The sequence below is a fragment of the Somniosus microcephalus genome, chromosome 32 (genome assembly GCF_052327205.1).
Source record: "Somniosus microcephalus isolate GS21.2 chromosome 32, FLI_Smic_1.0, whole genome shotgun sequence".
NCBI classification, from domain to species: Eukaryota; Metazoa; Chordata; class Chondrichthyes; order Squaliformes; family Somniosidae; genus Somniosus; species Somniosus microcephalus.
The window spans coordinates 38663840-38677526 of NC_141018.1; the positions used below are offsets into that span (position 1 = coordinate 38663840).

Below are 13687 nucleotides of genomic sequence, written 5' to 3' on the forward strand. Positions count from 1 at the left end.
TCCTGGTCATTACCTGCTGGAAAGTGCCCTCTAGATGTCAGCTCAGCCGTGATCACATTGAATGGCGGAACAGGCTTGAGGGGCTGAATGGCCTCGTCCTGTTTCCATGATCAGTCTTTCAGATGAGACGTTAAACCGAGGCCCCCGTCTGCTCTCTCAAGCGGATGTAAAAGATCCCACCGCACTATTTTGAAGAAGGGGGGGCTGCCGCGTTTCCTACATTACAACAGTGACTACACTTCAAAAACACTTGATTGGCTGTAAAGAACTTTGGAACGTGAACGTCCTGAAATTGTGAGAGGCGCTATAGAAATTCAAGTCTTTCTTTATGATATGATGATCTGGCTGTGCCTATCACAGTCAAATAGCCCACCAACCCTTACACATGAAGGGTGAGGTGCCAGAGGAGAGGGGCAGTCCTGGGGTGAAGACAGTCAGAACCTTCAGAAAATGACCTGACTGCTTTGAGCGAAGGGACAGGAGAGGTGGATTAATGGGACGTGTTGCTCCTGTTCCTTGAAGTGCCAGCCCCAGATCCAATACCTAGAGGGCAGTCGAGAACTTCGTTTTGGAATCAGCAAAAACTTTTGGTTGCGCCTCAAAGTACGAGCTCGTCACAACAAAGAGGAGTTGGCCGCGGCCATCGCTTGGACATCGCAGGCTCCCGGGACAGGGAGCGGGACTCGGACACAAGGGGCAGGGTCCCCGGCTGGGAAATGCAACCGGGGCAGAGCGCACGGTAGGAGCTGCCCGTCACATCGTCTCCCTGGCTGGGGCGCTGCAAAAAATATAGCCAGCCGAGCTGCAGAGAGAGAGAGAGAGAGTTGGAGCGATAGCGATTGCCCGCACCCTTCCAGTCCCATCTCCAGGCTGCCAGATCCCCCTCCGGGGATACTTCAATCCCCCCCCCCCCTTCCCCACCCCTGGATCATGGCTTCCATCAAAGCCAAAGCCCTCTACAGCTTCCAGAGTGAGAATCCAGAGGAGATAAGCATCCAGGAGAATGAGCAGCTGCTGGTTTTCAACGAGAAGTCTTTGGATGGCTGGCTGGAAGGCCAGAATAGCCGGGGGGACAAAGGGCTCTTCCCAGCTTCCTATGTGGAAATCCTCAAACCCAGCACACCCTCGCCCTACACCTCCAACTCCTCTTTCACTGACCACTCCAGCCCTGCAAGCTCGCCCGGGAGCCACTCCGCATTCTACGCTCCAAGCTCTGGTGCCCCTTACCAGCAGGGCAGCTTCGAGGAAGATGATGACGATGATTGGGATGACTGGGATGACACTTGCACGGTGGTCGATGAACCTGGGGTGACCGGTGACACCAATGGCCACAATCACCTCCATCCGTACACGGCCTCCCCTTATTCCAGCGTGGCTTACAGGCAAAAGCCAACTGTGGAAAGGCAGGACAGCACTGCTAGTAGGCTAAGCACTAAAAGTAGCGCCGTGGGCAAGAACTTCAACCGTTTCTCAAGTTTTGTGAGATCTGGCGGGGAGGCGTTCATCCTGGGTGAGGTGCCCTCAGTCTTTAAGACCTCCGAAACCTACTGTGTGGAGATGAGTTCCAACGGGCCTCAGTGGAGTGACAGCCCTCACCCCTTTACCTGCACCATCGAGGAGCCTACCAAGCAGACCAAGTTCAAGGGCATCAAGAGTTACATCTCCTACAAGCTGACCCCTAGTCAAACCAACTACCCCGTGTATCGTCGCTACAAACACTTTGACTGGCTGCACAACAGGCTGCTGCACAAGTTCTCTGTGATCTCCGTGCCACATCTGCCCGAGAAACAGGCCACGGGCCGATTTGAAGATGACTTCATAGAAAAACGCAAGAGGCGCTTGATTCTGTGGATGGACCACATGACGAGCCATCCAGTGCTCTCCCAGTATGAAGGATTCCAGCACTTCCTGACCTGCACGGACGACAGGGCTTGGAAACAGGGGAAGAGGCGGACAGAGAAGGACGAGTTGGTCGGCGCCAACTCTTTCCTCACCATCCAGATCCCGCAGGAGCATCAGGATCTTCAGGACGTGGAGGAGAGGGTGGACACCTTTAAAGCCTTCTCCAAGAGGTTGGATGACAGCGTGCTACAGCTGAGCAATGTGGCCACCGATCTCTGCCGGAAACACGCCGGAGGTTTCAGGAAGGAATTTCAGAAATTGGGCAACGCGTTTAATTCGATAAGTCAGGCGTTTGAGATGGATCAACCACACCTGTCGGTCCCTCTGAACAAGGCCATTTCCAACACGGGAAAAACATATGAAGCCATTGGGGAGTTGTTTGCAGAGCAGCCCAAGAATGATCTGTTCCATATGTTGGATACGCTTTCTCTGTACCAGGGCCTGCTGTCCAATTTCCCAGATATCATTCATGTTCAGAAAGGTAAGCTGACCTCACTATTATAGCGGATTATCTCTGTTTGATTCACGCCAGATACCAGATGTAATATCCTGCATTCATCTCCTTCAATCTTGCAAGGTGCACTGGAGCTCTGAGGTGTTGAGGTTCTCCCTGATGTGATCAACCTCGCTTGGTGTCATGGAGGAAGATGAGAGCTCACTACAAATTAGTTTATGTCAGCTCACAAGTGTCGGGTACAGAAAAGAAACAGAAACCGTTTAAAACCTCAATCTTTTTATCTCTCTAGGTCCATTGTTATCTGTACAAGATCCAAGGACATTCATTGTACACATACTAGTAATTTGTGGTGATCTTGTCATGCACAGGGGAGCTATATTATTGGCAGCGTACAAGCAACACAGCTGTACAGATTCGACCTAGGATTATATACAAGCTGTGTGGACTGAGCAATGTGTTATAGGGGAATCTGTATGGACTGAAGACTGATAGATGCAAGGAGATATATACGGACTAAATAATGCACTGGACAGGGGAAGTTGTGTCGATTGCCCGGTATGTTAATCAGGAGCTGTACAGACTGAACATTACATTACACAGAGAGCCGTATGGACTGAGCACTGTATTACATAAGAGCAGTTGTACAGAAAGAACAGTGTGACACACAGGGACAGCTGTACAAACTGGACAGTGTGTTACGTTGGCGGAGATGTAGGGACTGAATAGTGCGTTACACGAGGGGAGCTGTACAAACTGGACAGTGTGTTACGTTGGCGGAGATGTAGGGACTGAATAGTGCGTTACACGAGGGGAGCTGTACAAACTGGACAGTGTGTTACGTTGGCGGAGATGTAGGGACTGAATAGTGCGTTACACGAGGGGAGCTGTACAAACTGGACAGTGTGTTACGTTGGCGGAGGTGTAGGGACTGAATAGTGCGTTACACGAGGGGAGCTGTACGAAGGGAACAGCACATTTAAACGGGGGAGTTAACGGACTGAATAGTGCGTTACACAGGAGGAGCTGTATGGACTGAACAGCTTGTTACATCAGAGGGACTGTTGGGGCTGACCAGAGAGCTGTAGTGCCTCACACAGGGAGCTGTGGGTTACTCGGGTGGCTGCACGGACTGTATAGGAAGTGTACAATCCGGGGCTGACTGCACCCATTACTCCACATGTCTGTCAACCAGAGTGAAGATTTGGGGCTCGGGGCCCAGTCCACTGGGACACCCCATATCTTGCTGGTTTTGATCTTCTCTGGAATGTGTTGTAAAGGGATTTCACTGGAGATTAAAATTCTAATGTATTTGTTTCTGAGTGTGGTAGTTACCTGCCTTCATCCTTAAGGGAAACAGGTCTTTATAGTTGCTGGAGATTTACAAATAGGGGCAAAGATTTTGAGTGTTAAATTGAGATGTTGTTAACTAAGCCATAGCTCAGCCACTTTCTGAGATATTTTTAATCCATTTCCCTCTTTTGTGGCCTCCACCTGCAGCCCAGAAGTGGCAGGCAGTGCTGATGTGAAGATTGGTCCAGGGGAGAGTGCCAGGTACCTCTCCATGCCAATACAGCTGAGATAGGGAGCTCACACTCCTTGACGGTTTGAATTGTTGCACCTTTCTGTTTCACACCCGCTGTCGGTACCACATCAGCCAGAGCCTGGGTACAACCCTGCAGCGCTAGACCATCAGTGCACTGTGTCAGTTATGGCTCAGTTGGTAGCACTCTCCCCTCTGAGTCAGAAGGTTGTGGCTTCAAGTCCCGCTCCAAGACTTGAGCACAACAATCTAAGCTGACACTCCAGTGCAGTGCTGTACTGTCAAAGGTGCCGTCTTTCAGACATAACATTAAACCTGTGAAGCTGTTAAACACTGACATTCTGTGTAGTTTGATGAGTCCTTGTGTTCAGGACTCATCAAACCTTTCAACTTTGCAGAAATCACCTGGCTGTTGGTTCGGAGGATCCAACAGCCAGTCTGTGAAATCTACAATGAAGATGTCGGGACTCCGGATCCACAGCGGCCGAAGGCTGTAGGCAGCAACAAAGGTAAGTGAACATTTTATAACACTTAACACTCACCTTACATACTTACCACTCCACACTTGCACCCATCACTCACCTCGACATCTCACTTCCAGACCCTGCAGACCTCCTTCTCGTCTCCTACACCCTGGCGGGGTTCTCTGAGGTCGGGAAGCCTGCACTTTGGAGCTAAAAATAGGGATAATCCTATTTTCTGCCTGTTGACTACCTGTTAACAGGGAGTTAATAGGCTTTAATCCCTTTCCCGCCTCGAGGAGACGGGACCCGGGGCAGGACGGCTTCCCGCCTCCTGGCAAGTGGGCACGGAGGAGGGATGGGGGTGGGTTTGCCAGCCGCCCCCAAATCCTGCAACTTTACCGGCAGTCCCGCCTCCATACCCGCCTCCTCGGGGCTGACAAAATCCAGCCCCTTGTGTGTGAATCGTGGAGCTGGGGAGTGGTGTTTGACTCAGTCACTGGAGGATTTGCATTTCTGAGTGCTGAGAAAGGTATTTATCATACTTGTGCCGCACACTTATCATTGCAGTGAGCCCATCAGCACTTCTCATTTCTGGCCAGACCTGTTCTGATAGTTGAATTATAAAAATTCAGAGAAACAAAAATGAGACCGGGGTTTTATTTCAGGTGGTGAAATAGCCCTGCTCCCAGTCTCTTGCCCTTTTCTCCCCTATACTTCGGCTAGGATCTGATCCACGGCAGCTCGTGCTCACCCAATTCGATTGTGAAAGGCATCGCGTCCTCACATAGAAACATAGAAGATAGGAGCAGGAGTAGGCCATTCGGCCCCTCGAGCCTGCTCCGCCATTCAATGAGATCATGGCTGATCGTCCAAATTCAGTACCCTGTCCCTGCCTTCTCCCCATATCCCTTGATCCCTTTAGCCTCAAGAAATATATCTAACTCCTTCTTGAATACATTTAATGAATTGGCCTCAACTGCCTTCTGTGGTAGAGAATTCCACAGGTTCACCACTCTCTGGGTGAAGAAATTCTTCCTCATCTCTGTCCTAAATGGCTTACCCCTTATCCTTAGACTGTGACCCCTGGTTCTGGACTCCCCGACCATCGGGAACATCCTTCCTGGATCTAGTCTGCTTAGTCCTGTTAGAATTTTATAAGTTTCAATGAGATCCCCTCTCATTCTTCTAAACTCCAGCGAATATAAGCCCAATCGACCCAATCTCTCCTCATACGTCATTCCTGCCATCCCAGGTATCAGTCTGGTGAATCTTCGCTGCACTCCCTCCATGGCAAGAACATCCTTCCTCAGATAAGGCGACCAAAACGGCACACAATACTCACGGTGTGGTCTCGCCAAGATCCTCCGCTGCCTCTGCAAGATCCTGCAAATCCATTGGCAGGATAGGCGCACCAAAACGTCAGTGTTCTTGCTCAGGCCAACATCCCCAGCATCGAAGCTTTGACCACGCTCGATCAGCTCCGATGGACGAGTCACATTGTCCGCATGCCCGATACGAGACTCCCAAAACAAGCGCTCTACTCGGAGCTCCGGCACATCAAGAGAGCCCCAGGTGGGCAGAGGAAACGCTTCAAGGACACCCTCAAAGCCTCCTTGAAAAAATGTAATATCCCCACCAACACCTGGGAATCCCTGGCCCAAGACCGCACAAAGTGGAGGAGAAGCATCCGGGAAGGCGCCGAATACCTCGAGTCTCTTCGCCGGGAGCAAGCGGAAGCCAAGCGCAAGGAGCGCACGTCAACCCAAGCACCCCACCCACCCGCCCCTTCAACCACCGTCTGCCCCACCTGTGACGGAGACTGTAGGTCCCGCATTGGACTCATCAGTCACCTGAGAACTCATTTTTAATGTGGAAGCAAGTCATCCTCGGTTCCGAGGGACTGCCTAAGAGAGAGAGAGTACAACTGCAGCAAGACATCCTTGCTCCTGTACTCGAATTCTCTCGCTATGAAGGCTAACATACCATTTGCCTTCTTAACCGCCTGCTGCACCTGCATGCTTACCTTCAGCGACTGGTGCACAAGGACACCCAGGTCTCGTTGCACTTCCCCTTCTCCCAATCTATTGCCATTCAGATAATCTGCCTTCCTGCTTTTGCCACCAAATTGGATAACCTCACATTTATCCACATTACAGGAGACTTCGCGATATCCGGCACCGATGGGACCGGCGTGATGCCGATCTATGAAAACTTCCGGACAGACCAGCGCTAATGTTGAAGGATACGGAGGTTTTCATCTCCGTATCTGACAACAAACACTGTTCCTTAGCAACAGCTTGTAAACAGTCGGCCCGTACCTTGGAAGCGCCTCTGTAACTTAGCAACAGCTTCAGAGAGGCTTTCCAGAGACTGACTGTTTAAAAAAATGCTAGGAGAAGAAAAAAAACCTGCTAGAAGAAAAAAAACTTAACAAAACGGCTGCTGATTTCTGCCGTTAGATCGAGGTTTCTGGCCATACAACCTCCGGATAAACCAAAGTTTCCTGTATACTGCATCTGCCATGCATCTGCCCAATCACCCAACCTGTCCAAATCATACTGGAGTTTCTCAGCATCCTCCTCACAGCACACACGCCCACCCAGCTTTGTGTCGTCTGCAATCTTGGAGATATTACATCGAGTTCCCTCGTCTAGATCATTAATATATATTGTGATTAGCTGGGGTCTGATGCGCTATCAATTACTCATAAAAGGCTGAGAGTTAAGAGAGTAACTAAAGGCTTTTATTAACAAAAGAATGAAGGTCTGCCTCGAGTGGTCGACCGGTCCAGAAATACAAAGGGCTGGGGAGCAGTCACCTTTATACTAGGACTTGTGGGAGGAGTCAGCCGAGGCATGTCCAGGCATGTACACAGTGGAATACAAACAGTGGTTTACCACATTCACCCCTTGTTTAAAATTGAGTCCGGCGGGGTGAAGTGTATTAAAAGTTAGTGTATTGGAGTCTCTCCGGAGGTCTTGTCTGCCGCTGTGATCGGCGTGGCGACGGCAGGGGTAGTGGAGCTTCCGGCGTCGAGTCCTGCGTGGGCTGTGGCACAGGCGTGTCGTCCTCGTAGATGTCGAGCGGGTCGCGGGGCCCAGGCCTGCCGTCTGCTGGGGCTGGATATCGGATCGTGGGGGGGGGTGGTAGTGAGTAGTGGGTTACTGCGGCCCCCGAGGGTGCAAGGTCTCTTATGGAGACTGTGTCCTCCCGCCCGTCCGGGTATGCAATGTAAGCATACTGGGGGTTGGCGTGGAGGAGGTCGACCCTCTCGACCAGGGGGTCCGTTTTATGGGTCCTCACGTGCCTTCTCAGTAGGACCGGCCCTGGGGACGTCAGCCATGGCGGTAGCGATGTCCCCGATGTGGACTTCCTTGGGAAGACAAACATTTTCTCATGAGGGGTGGCGTTAGTGGCAGTGCAGAGCAGTGACCGAATAGAGTGGAGCGCATCGGGGAGCACATCCTGCCAGCGGGAGGTTGGAAGGCCCCTAGACTTTAAGGCTAGCAGGGCGGCCTTCCAAACTGTCGCATTTTCTCTTTCCACCTGTCCGTTCCCCCGGGGGTTGTAACTGGTGGTCCTGCTTGTGGCAATACCCCTAGTTAGCAGGTACTGACGGAGTTCGTCGCTCATAAACGATGAGCCCCGGTCGCTATGGATATAGCTGGGGAAACCGAACAGGGTGAAGAGGTCGTTCAGACATTTAATGACCGTGGCACTGGTCATGTCCGGGCAGGGGATGGCGAACGGGAAACGGGAGTACTCATCAATAATATTGAGGAAGTACACATTGCGGTCGGAGGAGGGGAGAGGCCCTTTAAAATCAACGCTCAGGCGCTCGAAGGGGCGAGTGGCTTTTATCAGGTGGGCCCTGTCTGGTCTATAAAAGTGCGGTTTGCACTCAGCGCAGACTTGGCAGTTCCTGGTCATGGTCCTGACCTCCTCAATAGAGTAAGGCAGGTTGCGGGCCTTGATGAAGTGGAAGAACCTGGTGACCCCCGGGTGGCAGAGGTCATTGTGGAGGGCCCGCAGTCTATCGATCTGCGCGCTGGCGCAGGTGCCACGCGATAGCGCATCCGGGGGTTCATTGAGCTTCCCGGGCCGGTACAAGATCTCGTAATTGTAGGTGGAAAGTTCGATTCTCCACCTCAAGATCTTGTCATTTTTGATTTTGCCCCTCTGCTTGTTGTTAAACATGAAAGCAACTGAACGTTGGTCAGTGAGCAGGGTAAATCGTTTTCCGGCCAGGTAGTGCCTCCAATGACGCACAGCCTCCACAATCGCCTGGGCCTCCTTCTCAACAGCGGAGTGTCTGGTCTCCGGGCCTTGGAGGGTTCGTGAAAAGAAGGCCACTGGTCTCCCCGCCTGATTGAGGGTAGCGGCCAGGGCAAAGTCGGACGCGTCGCTTTCCACCTGGAAGGGGATGGATTCGTCCACTGCGTGCATGGTGGCTTTGGCAATGTCTTCCTTGATACGGTGGAAGGCTAAGCGGGCCTCTGCCGTCAAGGGAAAAGAGGTGGACTTGATCAGCGGATGGGCCTTGTCCGCATAGTAGGGGACCCACTGGGCATAATAGGAGGAAAACCCTAGGCACCTCTTCAGGGCCTTGAGGCAGTGGGGCAGTGGGAGTTCCATAAGGGGACGCATCCGGTCGGGGTCGGGGCCGATGACTCCGTGTTCCACAACACAGCCAAGGATGGCGAGGCGGTTTGTGCGGAATATGCACTTCTCCTTGTTATATGTCAGGTTCAGAAGTTGGGCGGTGCGGAGGAATTTTTCGAGGTTTGCGTCATGGTCCTGCAAGTCACGGCCGCAGATGGTCACATTGTCCAGATATGGGAAAGTGGCCTGCAACGCATTTTGATCTACCATCCGGTCCATCTCCCTTTGGAAGACGGAGACCCCGTTGGTGACGCCAAAGGGAACCCTAAGGAAGTGGTAGAGGCGGCCGTTTACCTCAAAGGCAGTATACTGGCGGTCCTCAGGGCGGATAGGGAGCTGGTGGTACGCTGATTTCAGGTCAATGGTCGAGAAGACGCGGTACTGCGCGATCTGGTTGACCATATCAGCTATGCGGGGGAGTGGGTAGGCGTCCAGCAGGGTGTAGCGATTTATTGTCTGGCTGTAGTCGATGACCAGGCGCTGCTTCTCGCCGGTCTTAATGACCACAACCTGGGCTCGCCAGGGGCTGGTGCTGCCCTCAATAATCCCTTCCTTCAGGAGCCGCTCCACTTCGGTTTTATTGAAAACCCTGTCCCCGGCACTGGATCGCCTGCTCTTTGTGGCGATGGGCTTACAGTCGGGGGTGAGGTTAGCAAACAGTGGGGGGGGGGTGACTCTGAGTGTGGAGAGGTTGCACCTGGTGCGCGGCGGGCAATTTGGGAGCTGCTGGTTGCGGACTGTGAGTGGGGGTAGGGGTCCACCGTACGCCATCGTAACACTTTTAAGGTGGCACTGAAAATCTAACCCCAGCAGGACGGCAGCGCAGAGGTCGGGCAGGACCAGAAGTTTAAATGATCGTACACGGTCCCGTCTACTACGAGTGTCACTACGCAGTAGCCGCCGATGTCCGCCGACTGGGACTCGGAGGCCATAGAAATCCGCTGGTGCGCAGGCAGGACTGGGAGAGAGCAACGCCGCACCGTGTCGGGGTGGATGAAGCTCTCCGTGCTCCCAGAGTCAAAAAGGCAGATTGTATCGTGGCCATTTACCTTAATGTCCATTGTGGAACTGGCCAGCTGGTGCGGTCTCGCTTGGTCCAGTGTAACGGATGCCAGCGTAGGGGTCAGTGTGTCGCTGCGGGTATCAGATGAGGCGGTGTTGGGGGCCTGCTGCGTTCCGGCTGTCGTCCAAGATGGCGGCGTCCATGATCCCCATGTGGCTGGAGGCGTCCAAAATGGCTGCTGTACCGGTGGTTCGCACATGGCCGGGGAGGCCCAAGATGGCGGCCCGCATGGCCCACACGCGGCGCTGCTGGGGTTCGGGGTGGCTTTGGCCCTGCAGACGTTAGCGTAGTGTCCCTTCTTCCTGCAGCCCGAGCAGATCGCGTTTTTCGCCGGGCAGCGCGCTCTGGGGTGTTTTGCCTGGCCACAGAAGTAGCATTTCTGGCCTTGGGGCACTGCTGTCTGGCCTTGGGACACTGCTGCGGTAGTTGGGCCGTTGCTGGGGTGTGGCTGGGGTGGCACGGCGCTATGAGGCGGTCCTACCGTGTCCCAGGCTGTCATTCCCCGCGGCGTCCACGGTGCAGAGGAGTAGGCATCCATGCCCCGGTAGGCTGCATCCAATGATAGTGCGAGTTCAGAGGCCTTGTTGAGGTCGAGGTCACTCTGCTCCAACAGTCGCTGTCGGGTGTAATTGGATCTGTGGCCCGCTACAAAAGCGTCCCGGATAAGTTCCTCTGTGTACACGGCGGCCTTTACATCCTTACAACCACAGGCCCGGCCAAGCACAGACAGTGCCTGAAGGTATTCCACGGTCGATTCCCCAGGTTGTTGTTTACGACTCCCCAGAAGGTGCCTGGCGTACACTTCGTTCACTGGGCGCGTGTACTGGTCCTTGAGGAGCTTGATAGCGTCCGCGTACGAGGTCGCGTCTTGGATGACTGAGTACACTCGGTGGTTCACTTTGGAGGTCAGGACATCCAGTTTGTCCTCGTCCGATTTGATTGCTGCGGAGGCGGTCAGGAATTTTTCGAAACACTTAAGCCAGTGAGTAAACTTGGTGGATGAGTCTGCCTCCCGATGATCTAAGTCCAGGCATGCTGGTGTGAGGATCTTCTCCATTATAAAAATGTTGTTAATAAAATTGATGCGCTATCAATTACTCATAAAAGGCTGAGAGTTAAGAGAGTAACTAAAAGCTTTTATTAACAAAAGAATGAAGGTCTGCCTCGAGTGGTCGACCGGTCCAGAAATACAAAGGGCTGGGGAGCAGTCACCTTTATACTAGGACTTGTGGGAGGAGTCAGCCGAGGCATGTCCAGGCATGTACACAGTGGAATACAAACAGTGGTTTACCACAGGGTCCTTGGACCGATCCCTGCGGTACCCAACTAGTCACTGCCTGCCACTCGGAAAAAGACCCGTTTATTCCAACTCTTTGCTTCCTGTCTGCCAACCAGTTCTCTATCCAAGTCAGTACCTTACCCCCAAAACGTGTGAGCAGAAATCAGGGACAGCATTTAGGACTAGGAACCCTAAAGCAGGGACACTGAGGCCAACTCTAGACTCTTACTGCCTTAAAAGTGATATACACTGACAGAACTGTACCCACCAGTACTGCACCCCAGTATTATACAGTGACAGACCTGTACCCACCAGCACCGTACCCCAGTGTTATACACTGACAGACCTGTACCCACCAGTACCGTACCCCAGTGTTTTACAGTGAGAGACCTGTACCCACCAGTACCGTACCCCAGTGTTATACACTGACAGACCTGTACACACCAGTACTGTACCCCAGTGTTTTACAGTGAGAGACCTGTACCCACCAGTACCGTACCCCAGTGTTATACACTGACAGACCTGTACCCACCAGTACTGCACCCCAGTGTTATACACTGACAGACCTGTACCCACCAGTACCGTACCCCAGTATTATACACTGACAGACCTGTACCCACTAATACTGTACCCCAGTGTTATGCAGTGACAGACCTGTACCCACCAGTACTGTACCCCAAAGAACAGACCCACATAGCAAGACATTAAAGGTATGTCAGGGATGATGTGATGAACTCCCTCCATTGCTCATCTGACTTTGGTAAGGAGTAGTTGAACTGCACGGACCTGAAAGGTTTCAGGTTTGATCCATGCCCAGTTATCCGATCTCATGGAGCAGCCAACACCCAATGGAACCAGACTCCAGTGTAAGAGGAGGGATAATTAAAACAAAATACATGCATCACTGCTGGGCTCTTTTGAAAGAAAAAATTGAAGGGAAGGAAGGAAAGGAACAATGAGTTGACATGTTGCAAAGTTGACTCATTTAATCTGGGGAAACGGCGCTGTGTACAGACTCGTGCTGAGGAGAGGGTGTCCGATCCCATCATTAGCGACGTGACGTGCCCCCCTGGCTGTGGCACCACCAGCAGCTCCTACCAGCCTCGAGTCCCACGTGCGTATTCTGTCCAGCAATCGGAAGCCTGATGGTATGCAGAGTGCAACTCGCTCGAGGCCAATCCCGCGATCGGTAACTTGCAGGAAGAGTGGTGGTTAGTCTCCTTAACTGTGCCATCAGCATAACTCGGCTCCAATCTCTGGTTTTATTGATGTTAATTTGGAGGCAACCTATAGCTAGTTATTCACTTTCACCCCCGTTATTATAAAAAAATATACACCACCAAAAGAGAAACTGTGCAAATGACAGGAAAAGCAACAGCCAAACAGCCACCAAGAGAGAATGCTGTTATCTCACAGCGTGGTCTGCACAGAGTGGGATTGAACGGAGTGGAATTGAACAGAGTGCTTTAGTTGGGAATTTGGAAAGAGTGGGAATTTGGAGGAGTTGTTGCTTTTTGCCGACACTACTTGTAGTGCTTTGTGTTACAGGTAGATATTTAATTTCAGTACCCTTAACTTAACCTAGATCAAGCAAGTAGTCAGGAAACTACACTGTAAACTAAGTTACCTAAATACAAATTTAATTAAATTTAAGTAAATAAATCAAGGTCATATAGGGATGGCAGTGCAGGCAACTGCAGCATGTGGGAGTTTGTGGAGAGCATTGTGATCCCGGACAACCACGTTTGCAGTAAGTATCTGCATCTTGAGGAACTTCAGCTCAGAGTTTCTGAGCTGGAGTCTGAGGTGCAGACATTGTGGGGCATCAGGGATGGGGAGAGTTACCTGGACACTTTGATCCAGGAGGCAGTCACACCCCTTAGGTTAGGTAGTGGGACAGGTCTGGTTAGTGGTCAGGGACAGGAGGGTGTGACTGCAACTCAGGCAGGTAAGGGAACCCCAGGTGCAGTGCTGGAGGAGCCTCAGCCTTTGCCCTTGTCCAACAGGTATGAGGTTCTTGCTGCCTGTGTGGATGAGGGAAAAGCCTGTAGGATGGATGAGCAGGCTAACCATGGCACCATGGTACAGGAGGCCATTCAAGCGGGGGGAGTGAAAGGGAATGTAGTTGTGGTAGGGGACAATATAGTCAGGGGGATAGATACTGTTCTCTGCAGCCGTGACCAAGAGTTCCGAAGGTTCTGTTGCCTGCCCGGTGCAGCTAGAGAAGAACGGAGTGGGAGGGGGAGGATCCAGTTGTCGTGGTCCACATAGGCACCAACGACATAGGTAGAACTAGGAATGAGGTACTGCTAAAAAAGTT

General features: G+C 52.2%; 1 protein-coding gene across 1 annotated transcript in view; it reads left to right on the plus strand.

Moving 5' to 3' along the window:
* The first annotated feature begins 384 nt into the window (after nucleotides 1-384).
* Nucleotides 385-13687, plus strand: part of snx33 (sorting nexin 33) — a 44306-nt gene continuing 31003 nt past the window's right edge. Inside the window, exon 1 of the mRNA XM_085972449.1 lies at nucleotides 385-2383. Coding sequence (XP_085828575.1) covers nucleotides 931-2383 — 1453 coding nt within the window. The 5' untranslated portion in view covers nucleotides 385-930. The remainder of the gene's footprint in view (nucleotides 2384-13687) is intronic.